Source organism: Rhipicephalus microplus, chromosome 3 (genome assembly GCF_043290135.1).
Source record: "Rhipicephalus microplus isolate Deutch F79 chromosome 3, USDA_Rmic, whole genome shotgun sequence".
Lineage (NCBI taxonomy): Eukaryota > Metazoa > Arthropoda > Arachnida > Ixodida > Ixodidae > Rhipicephalus > Rhipicephalus microplus.
In genome coordinates, this window is record NC_134702.1 from 84,988,118 (window position 1) to 84,998,857 (window position 10,740).

General features: G+C 46.2%; 1 protein-coding gene across 2 annotated transcripts in view; it reads left to right on the forward strand.

Moving 5' to 3' along the window:
* The window catches only part of pcm (5'-3' exoribonuclease pacman), a 107,354-nt gene extending 97,154 nt beyond the window's left edge, over positions 1-10,200 (forward strand). For both annotated transcript variants that reach the window (XM_037423936.2, XM_037423943.2), the window contains one exon: positions 9,554-10,200. In XM_037423936.2, the coding sequence (XP_037279833.2) occupies positions 9,554-9,907 (354 nt within the window). In that variant the 3' untranslated portion in view covers positions 9,908-10,200. The remainder of the gene's footprint in view (positions 1-9,553) is intronic.
* Positions 10,201-10,740: the final 540 nt, after the last annotated feature.

A 10,740-nucleotide genomic window follows, 5' to 3' on the forward strand; every position in this document is an offset into this window, starting at 1 on the left:
GCTGAGGAGCGTCGAAGCACCTAGGCTTAGCGTTGCAGAGCACACTTCACACGATCGCACAACCATGCACTAGGCTAGCCAAACACCATGTCGACTGCGTAAACAAAACGGCGCGACGGCAGGCAACGGTGCCTCGGGTACTCCAGAAGTGGCGCTGGTAAACATTCAAGATAGCCAGCGCGGCCAGACCAAATCGGTGTGTGACGGTTAGTTCTAGTTCGAAGTGGTGAAACGCTTCGCGAAAGTGCTGCGCTGGAAGCCAGAGTGGCACGCACGATCACAAGCGCTTAAGCGAAAGGCAGTTTATTGGCGCCAAAAAATTTCAGGGTGGATAGTTTCGATTTTCAGCGAAGCACCCCCCTTGCACGATAAGCACGGGCGGTGTTAGAAATCTCAGAGGCCGTCTGTGTTTCTCCATTAACGATCAATGAGTCCAAGCAACAGATGCCGCCACAGTAGACCAGCACGCTCATTTATGCGACCGTAATCGCGTGTGAGGCAGTTGAGGTGGTTTCCACCGGAGGTCAGTAGTGGTTTCCGACCTTCCGTCGCGTCAAAAAGTCCAGAAAATTGGACTCCGGGGGGTTCGAGCGTCCGAAATTTCAGACTTTCATATACATTGATTCTATGGGGCTTGTGGTGGGGCCGCAAAGATGTCCGAATCATCGGGCATGTTCGAAAATTTGGGTGTCCGAAAAATCAGCAGTTGACTCTACACTTATTTAGTGAACCAAGACTTTTATTCAAATTGCACAAACCTCACCTTAGTCATGAGGATGAGTAGGAGAAAAAAAAAAAAAGGAGTGGGGTGGTTTGTTTGGCAAGCTTGAGTCGTTTTTTCACAAGGTATGTACCCATGCCTGACAAATTAGCTAGAAATTCTGGACAAGCCTCATGCTCAAAATAGCGCTGCAAAAGTTCAAACAGCCTCTTTAGCTGATCGGTCTGGTGCCGCCACTGCACTGGCACTATTTTCATCACATTCATCGATGAAGGGTTGAACCTCATCTTGCACTTCGGCAATCATTTTCTCGACAGTCTCTTCACAACAGGTACAAATATTTTCATCAATTGATTCGTAGTCCTGCAGCGTGAAAGGCGCAGAGGATACGACCTGACTGAATACTTTCACAATGTCGGCATCAGCAGGGATTTTTTCTTCGTCAGGTACTGCTTTCTTGCGCTTGAAAGCTAGCATGGGGAAAGCATCTGTGTATTGTTGTTGCCTTCACTTGCTCCCAGGCACAAGCCAAAATGTGGATGGCTGCCAATAAATGTATGCTGTAGCATTTCCCGCTGCCTGTTCTACGCAGCATTTGGTGGAGCAATTGTCTGGAGTAATGAACTTTAATGTTCTGAATAACTCCTTGATCCATTGGCTAGATCACTGCCATTGCATTGGCTGGCAAGAACTCCAGAGTGATGGCTTGGGGTACTTAAACCTGACCAAGGGCTGGTCAATTATTCGCGATGAATACAACCTTCCTGCCTTGCCTTGTAAATCTTGTGTCTTCCTCCTGAAGCCAGTTTTCGAAAATGACCATGGTCATCCACGCTTTTCCGTTCCCATGGTACGCAACAGGAAGGTGTCGAACGCCTTTGAAACAACGTGAGTGCCTTGATTTTCCTATTACCAACAGCTTCGATTTCGCATCTCTTGCCATGTTTGCACCCACCAGCACAGTGATGCGATCTTTACTGCGTTTTCCTCGACTACAGGCCTCGCCTTTGAAGGTGAGAGTCTTTGATAGAAGCGCCTTATAAAAAAGACCCATCTCGTTGATGGTGAAGACGTTTTGTCCCCTGTTGCCATTCGGTGCAAATGTCCCTGTTGACTACACCACTCTCACCTGAGATTGCTTTGAAGACTAGGCCATGGCGTGTTTTGAAGCAGCTGAGCCATTCGTCGCTTAGGATAAAGTTTTTAACACCCATTTGCATGGCGATCTCTCGAGCTTTCTGCTCAAGAATTGGTCCACCTATGGGAAAATCGGAAATCCATGCACGCTTGAACCACAGAAAAAGAACTTTTCTAGTTGTTCATAAGGCGTCGTACGCATCTGCATCCGTTTAGATGTAAAGATCCCGTTCTTAGCAGTGCCTTCAATCTTTTATGTCTTTCCAAATCCGCGACAGCGTCGATTTCGGGATGTATTTTTTCGCCACCTTCACCTTGGGCAGGCCGCTTCGATCGAGCTCCTGATGAACTTGCAGCTTTTTTTAAAGCGAGAGTGTATGTTGCGGCCGCTTCCTTTCCATCAGGCTGAAATAACACTGTGGTACACCATATTTCGCCGCACAAACAGGCCTAACGCACAATTGGCTCCCACAGCCACAAGCGAGAATGGCTACTGGATTGGCTTGTCTCGATCTCAAGGTGTTGCCATGGTTGTGAAACTATTTTTGGCATGAGCGAGTCTGTGCTGTGTTTAGAGTTTGTGCCTTTTAGCCGTAGGTGACTAATAAGCACCGTTTCGATTAACCGATGAATTTTACTGTGCAACACATAGAAATCCAGTCATATGAGCCCGTTTTGTTCCGTTAATCAGGCATTTTCGTTTAAGCAAGTTTCGTTTGTTGGGAGTTCATTGGGAGTCCATTGTATTGGCAAATAGCATTTCATGTCAGAGTAATGCTTGAGAACACCTAAACTGTCAATGTTATACGTGACAGATTTTTAGGAATTGAAAAGTTCAAGTAATTGTAGGACACAATTTGCACCACCACTGGGACATCGTGGATTACCGTATTTGCCCAAATCTAAAGTGCTTCCAATTCTAACGCGCACCCCAATTTGGCAACAGAAAAAAAAAAGAGAGAGACCTGATTCTAACGCACACCCGAATCCGAAAAAATTAAAAAAGAGACATACTTGATTGGGGAACGAGAACGTGATTTCTGCGGACGAACGGGAGAAAAGGGGAGCAAGGTATTTTCAGCATGGGAAAAAAAAAAATTATTTACCTAATTGCTATTACTCTCAGAGAGCTCTTTGTCACTCTTGGACCAGAGCATCTCGTCTTCAGTTCCGTTCATAGCATTTGTGATTCCACACTTTTTTAAGGCTTTCTCAACTATACCAGATGAATCCCATTTCAAGCTTCAGCCACCCACCTTGTCATGTCTTCAATCAAGGCACGCTTCAGCCTGTTGCCTGATGTCAATGTCTGGCTCCCGTCGACTAGCCACTCACTATACAGTGCCCGCATGTGGTCTATCATGGGCTTGCTAATGCAAACATCCAGTGGCTGAAGCTGAGAATTTGAGCCACCGGGAATCACCACCAAGTTCGTATGGCAAGCCGCCAGATTATCTTTCACCCGCTGATCCAGGTGACACTTGAATGCGTCAAGCACAAGCATGGAGTGGATCCCCAAGTTGGCATTTGGTCTCTTGCGCCAAACACAGTCGATCCAGTGAATAATCAGTTTATTACCCATCCAACCTTTTTCGTTAGCACGCACTATAGCGCCTTGCGGGAACCTTACATTCTTTGGAAGCACTTTACATTTACAGTTAAACCTGGATATACCGAAATCGATAAAGTCCCGGGAAAATTTGTTATAAAGAGGACTTCGTTATATGCAGATCTGGCCCGAAAATTCGAAAAGTAAATGCACAAGTTAAACAAAAGAGGGACCCAAGGCAGAGCGAACCTGAAACACTTAATTTACAGAAAAAAACTCCGTTATTATTGTGATAGCAATTGTATGGACTCTCTCGGCAGGTTTTGCCACCGACACCATGTTTCGTTGCAAGTCCAAATTGATAACGTGCCTCTACACATCGTAACTTTCACGAGTGGATAAAAGCGGGCAAGCGCTGCTGAAGAAGAGATCAAAAGAGTTTTCCCATCTCATATCACCTGGAAACGGCATAAGATGACATCTCCCGCATGTTAGAACTGCCGTCGACTGCTTACACAGAAAGTAAACCACCCGTCTTGAACAAGCATTTCTCTCCAGGGCGGCTGTATTTGCTCACACCGGCGTTTTGTAAAAGTTCCGCGATATCGGATCCAAAAGAGTTGGCTGCTAGCCTTACTTCTTATAACATTAAAATTTTTTACTATCGCATTCATAGCATTGCATTCCACGCGCCGTCATGTTGCCAGAACTAATCAGCTAATCGCAAAAGCTACCAGCCTGCGAACTCGTGGCGCGGCGCAAGACGGAAGCACGCTACGAGCCGACCTCCGAAGATCAGTCGTCACCGTGGTCACAGAAAGTTTCCATCAGCGCCTAATCTGACATCCTCTCAGCGGTGACAACATGGTTGTTCGAAATATAAGAACCGTCACAGTTTCGCCGCAAGTGCGAAGCAATGAATGTGACAGCAACAACTTGGAATGTAACGCTGTGAATCACAAGCAGATCGAAACATGCAGCGCGCTGCTCACGCACGAATGACACACGAAAACAACATACACAGGACGAGAACGAACTAACAACATTTACCGCTCGACACTTCACGTGCTGTTTAAACAAAAACGAGGCACGAAACGTAATCACTGGTGCAGATATGAGTGGGAATTAACAAGGTGCCAGTTGTTACTGCGCTGTGTTTTAGAAGCGCACTCTTTTTGCAAACGGTGCCTGCCGAGTGAGTGAAGAGATCTTTGTGTGCCCGGCAACTAAACGCAATCGTTCCGGTCAAATTCGAAGGCAAGTGATTTTCCCCACCGAAGGATAAGTGTGCGCGCACACAAACATCTAACCCCTCCCCCATTTGCTGGGCAAAGTACGTATGGGAGATAAGCGTGCTGCCCATACGTACTTCGTCCCACAAATGTTCACAAAGGTTCGTTATAAGCAGGTTTAACTGTAAATACAAGAAAAAGAGGCAACCAGGCACCATCTTCTGTACACGCCAGCATTTCCGTAACACGGGTCTTCTCGTTGTTCGCTGTTAGCAGGCGGACTTGTTGTGCCTTTCTTGGCTTGACGGTCGTATCAAAAGGCATGTCAAAATACATAGGAGTTTTATCCCCGTTTCCTATTTGTCCAAGCATGTACGCATTGTTGCGTCGCAACAACGTTATGTATTTCTGAAAAGCAATCAGCTTTTGCTCAAAAGCCTTCAGGAGCTTCTGGCACACACCAGTTCACCTGCACAGGGAAAACCTCTTCCGCTTCATGAACCACGTTATCTAAGTTTGGCTCACCTTAAAATCGCTTCTCGAGAGGCCTTGACTCCTGGCTATTTCGTAGGCCTTTACCTTAAAGGCCATTTCCGGCGATTTCTCGAGGTCAATGGATCTAAATGAATCATCTCGGCACATTCCTTTGCACATTTTCGTCATTTATGCCAGATTGCATGCTTGAGAGATACGCTGATTGTGTAAATGAATTTTAAAGATTGCCTCGAAAGGCTCACCTAGCTTACCAGAATTATTAGCAATACTGTTTGTGTGACGTCATGTTTGGCATGTCAATGGAAGTGATGAAGCCGATGGCATCGCTAACTTAGGCCGCTACAGCGTTTACTGTGTGTTTACTAGGCGACAGCGGCGGTGTTTCGCACGGAAAAGCTTCCTTCCTTCCTTTGTGATGTTTGGCCGGCTCGGCTCGGTGCGCTCGCCTCTGCTCTCAGTGCCTCCTTGTCCCGGATATCGCAGTTTTCATATTCCGTGCCGACGGGACAATTATACACACAAACCTCGTTATAACATAATGGGATATAATCAAATAATGGATATAACGAAGTAAGTGAAATTTCCCATGACAGCTCCATTGAGAACCATGCATTTTAAACCTTGTTATGAAGTAAAGTGAACCGGTAAATGGATATAATAAACTAAATTAGTCTATCAAATAGTCTATAAAAAAAAAACGACTGTTGTGTGTTAAGTATATCGTTTTCTGTGGAGTTTGACGCTCGTTCGGCGCGACTGTTTAAGAACTCCCGCACCGACCTTATAGCCATGCCCCGCGCAGACGAGAGAGCAGTCCTCCTCACACAGCCAGCTAAGAGGATTTAGGAAGCGCTCAGCAGGTCACATGGCCGAGAAGCAGCGCTGCGGTGCAGAGTGATTTCCCTCTCACATCAGCAACGACTGCCTCTCCGCTGCTACCGTGGCTGCTACCCTCTGCACAGAGAAAAGAGGACTCTCCGCGACAGCCTTCTTTTTTCTTTCTCTCTCTCTCTCTCAGCGCGGCTTTGAAAGGAGAAGGGTCTCTACGTGCAGAGACAGAAAAGGGAGAAACGTGGCACAGGCACGTCGCAAATCGGTATTTGAGAGAGAGCAAACAATACACCACAGTCTTTTCTTTCTTTTTCTTCTTTTCCTTCTTCGCGCGCAGCGTTGAGAGGTCCTGCCGCGGGATCGTGCATGGGCTGAGAGCATTTTAGTAGCGCGGTATGTTCGAATGAACCATTGCAAGTGCTTGCGCGTTCGAATTACAGGGTGTTTTCACCCATTGGAATACACATAGCTTTGACGGTACCTCAGCGTTAGTTCAAATTAACCTAAAGTTCGAATTAAGCATGTTTGAATTAATGAGATTCGACTGAGTTTATTTCCGGGGCACGCGTGGTCGCGTAGCGGTACATCGAGCCGTGAGGCGTTTTCCTTCTGTGCATGCTTATAGGTGTGTGCCCATCTGAGCATACATTGCCACAAACTGTTATAATCGATATAATGAAATAATAGATATAACAAAATAATTGTGGCTCCCCTTCAACTTTGTTATAACGATGTTTGAGTGTACGACAACTAGTTCTTACCAAACAGTGCGTCATATGAGAGAGTGCACTCAGTCAAGTTTTGGTTTTGGTATCTATTTTTGAATATGCTGAGCATTTCAGCTATCGGCCTCGGGACGAAATTGCCTCTGGAACTTAAAGGCACCATTACCCCGCTGTGGTCGAAAAATCGCCGAAGTTGGCCTTCAGGCACCTCAGTTGTGGCAGGCATGTGGTCCACTCGAAGCTGCCTCACGAAATCTGCAAGCTTATCGTCAAGGCCGAGAAATTTTTCCCCTTGTGGTGGCCTTTGCTTGACGGCTTACAACAAAAATTTCTTTTTTCAGCTTTTTCCAATCACGAACACAGTTCTCTGGCACACTGAATTAACGAGCCGCCTTCTTGTTGCCATTCTCTTCCACACGCACAATAGCTTTACGTTTGAAACCATTATCGTGACGGACACGACACGTCTTCGAGGATGAAGCATCCATTAGGCTTAGGGACGATGCTGTGCAGGTCAAACTCAATAAGCAGCAATACCAAAGGAGGAGATGACGCACAGCGTTGTAGAAGGCACGGAGTTATTTTTCTCTCGCGATCCGACATGTGCTGTAGCATTTTCATCATTATAGTCTTACCAAAGCACTCGTCCAACACACAAATCATATTTATACCAACAAATACGCCTTTTAGAAGCAGTCATAATATCTGAGTGCTACTATTTCTTTTGTCGCGGAGCAAATTGGCTGCTGCTCTTCGATTTGGGCGGGGCCTCTCCTGCCTTCTTAAGTTGTACCTGACTATAATTCCACACACACGCCGAATTATTTATTTGCATGAAAAAAATCACTAACTTTGGCATGCTTCTTTGTTTTTGAAATGAACACGCTAGTCTCGATCTTATCACAACTTGCAAAATGCGTCAACACACGAATCGGTCGAAACACTTCGGCCGGTTTCCGCAAATCCCGCCGTCTCGAAGCCTTCCTTGCGGAAGCAGTTGACCACTGTGTCTGTCTTCGCGTCTCGCCAGGCATTGAAGATCTCTGCGGAAGAAAACTTCGCGATTTCCGGCCACTCCTTCGTCATCCATTGCTGGAGGTCCTGGCTGCTGACAGCTTCGCTTTCACCAGAAATGATTTTGCCAACAATGTTGTAGCGCTGCTTAAATGAGTGAAGCCACCCGCTGTTGTCTGCGAAGTTGTTTCACCGAGTTCAGTGACAAACCATTTGGCCTTGGCGATCAGCATCAGGCCATCCACTGAAATGTTCTTCATGCGCACTTCTAAAAACCAGGCATAGAGCACGTTTTCGACATTCCCGTGGGCAGAAGCGTGCACATGAAAGGCTCCTGACGTTTGCTGCTCTACCGCCTTTGCCTTGATATCTGCCTTGTTTTTCAACAAAATACTTAGACTGTTTTTCAACAAGGTACTGAGAGTGCTTCGTGGTATCATGAAGTCGTCCGTGACAATCGAACATTTCTTGTTCGCCTCAACACGCTGAATAGCTTTCAACTTTGTACCAAAGTCAAGGGTCTTGCACTTCTTGACGCTGGCCATAGCTATGCGAGCAGTCGACAATTCAAGGAGTCTGCAGCGGTTTTGCTCACCAAGCATGCAAAAGAGAAATGCTGCACATGCAGTGGTACGTAGGCGACGTGACAGCTCGAGAGCAACGAAGTGCTCGCGAGGCGATGGCTTGATGTGAGGGCAACATCAAAAGGCGCGAGCTGTGGTTGGCTGATGAAGCCTCGCAAAACAGCAACAAAAAAATAAAAGAATGAACAAAAGGAGGAGGACGTCGGCTTCTTCGTTCCTGCTCTCCAAGCCGACATGTACGCAGAGAAAGCATAAAAAAGAGAAACGAGAAAAAAAAAAAGCCTTCTACAAGTTAGAGATTGCGCAGTCCGAGCCCTCTCGCCCTTACCTTTTTCAGGCGTTTCGGGTTTTGGCGGTGGCATGGTGCCACGCGGAGATCACTGAGCGCTGCTGCGAGTGCCAAAAGCGCACCTTTCAACTCGCGTGCGGAGCTGCGCTGTTGAGAAGATCTCGGGGGGGGTGGGGGGGGGAGGGAGGGCAAGTGTCGAAGTCGCTTTCTAGCTTGGCAGCGCTCGATATATTTGAAGACGGGTAAAAATACTGTTCGATATAAACGTGCCAGTTTTTATACTTTTACAAAGAAATTTCAAGGGGATAACTTGCGAGCTCGATATACCCGAAAATTCAATATATGTGGGTTCGATATAACCATGTTCAACTGTATTGCCTTTAGTGTTCCTTTAAGGCGCAGTTACATGACAGGCCGAGCAGTGGTTAAAACACTAGCCACGGTAGGCCACTAACCAAACTTGGCAACCTCTGTCTTGATAACCAACATTTCACGGACGGACAAAATGCCAAATGGTGCATTGCCTCTCAGTCTCACTTTTATTGCTCAAGAAAATTATCCTTTCCTTAAAATAACGCTTTCTATAAAAATTATCCTATGTAAAATCAATGTGCCACGGTCATATGAGATATTATTATGCCATTGAAGTGTGAACAGTCTAGCCTTTCTAAATTTGGCAGTATTACAGTCAGTATTAAGTGTGGCAAATCTGCTTATGTAACAAGGGTGTGATAATGGGATGCGCATTCACGTTATTTGATGCCTTCTCCCTTAGCTTTCTTTTCTCCTTTTCTTTACACACTGGCCATGTTATAGCTCAATAGGGACAAGGCTTGAAACCATTAAAGATAATAACAGCTCGAATAACACGCATTAGCCCTCTAAGCAGCATAAACACAATTAGACCAACCGATCATAACCGTACCGACTAGCCCAGTTTCCCATCCTACTACATTTCTCCCATTGTCTGTTCTAGGTAATGCGAAGGCTACCTTCCAAGTCCTCTGCGGCCACTTCCAGTTCGAGCTCCCTGAGAAAGAACAAGGCGGCCGCCTCATCAACCACAAAGTCACCGCCGACTAAGGAAGCGTCTGTGCAAAAGCCCCTTGACGTCATCGCGAGTGCTCCTCCTGCAAAGCAGGAAACTGCAAAGGGTTCAGGGGCAACGAACACAACTGCACCTTTAAGCGCTGCTCAGTCTTCAATTGCCGAACCCAGCCCGGTTTCCAACGCCCCGAAACCCGCATCGCAAGACGCTGCCTCTTCCAACTCAAAGCCTCCAGCACGTAGGTCGAGGCTGGCCGTCAAGTTTGACTTTGCCCCCTCCTGAGGGGCTCGCGTCACATAGCGTATTTGCAGCGTGCTGGGCAAAGCATTTGTGAGAAGCCCTTTTGTACACTTAAAAAGGGCTACTGAACAGCTGCAGCCCACAGACTCTCATATCGGACAGTGTAAAACAATGTTGGTTCACAGATGTATAGTGTACATTCTTTGGCGACTGGCTGGATATCCTCTCCAGCGTTAATTCTCAATTATCTCCTTACCCATGCATTGTGATTTGAGAGAGAGAGAGAGGTCTTTATTGAAAAGCAGAGAATTTAGCTGGCATATAAAATTCACTGACTTGCTGCTCTGCGTGAGGAAGGGGATTCAAGATTGAAAGTACGAGCAGGAAGAGAGAGATAAAAAAGACAAAATGTAAATTTAGTAAGTGTGCTTTCAGATAATTTCTATCAAGCGTACGGTAATGTTTAATAACACTTGTCACAAGTGTCCTAAGATGCACAGGAAAGTGTTAACGTGCTTTAGTGTTTTATTTAAAGCATTGTTGATTTCCACAATGTTTATGCCCATGAGACCTTGTGACTTGTGCTTGTTGTAGCTGCTGCCTAATAACGGCCTGCGGTCATTACCAAAACAAATTGAAAAAAATCACGCACATCCATTTTGCTCGTGGTACTTATTTTCCATTTCATATTAAGGCGATATCACTTCTGCTTGCTGTAGTGCTTATCTTCTAAATCATCGGGCAGCAAACAACTGAGCCAGCCAAAATACATGCCAACGAAAACCAGTTGTTGACAACCAACACGCTCTCTCTGTTGTCATGCACAGTGTGCTGAATGTACACGTAGGGCAAGTGTGATTTCAACTGCGTTCTTT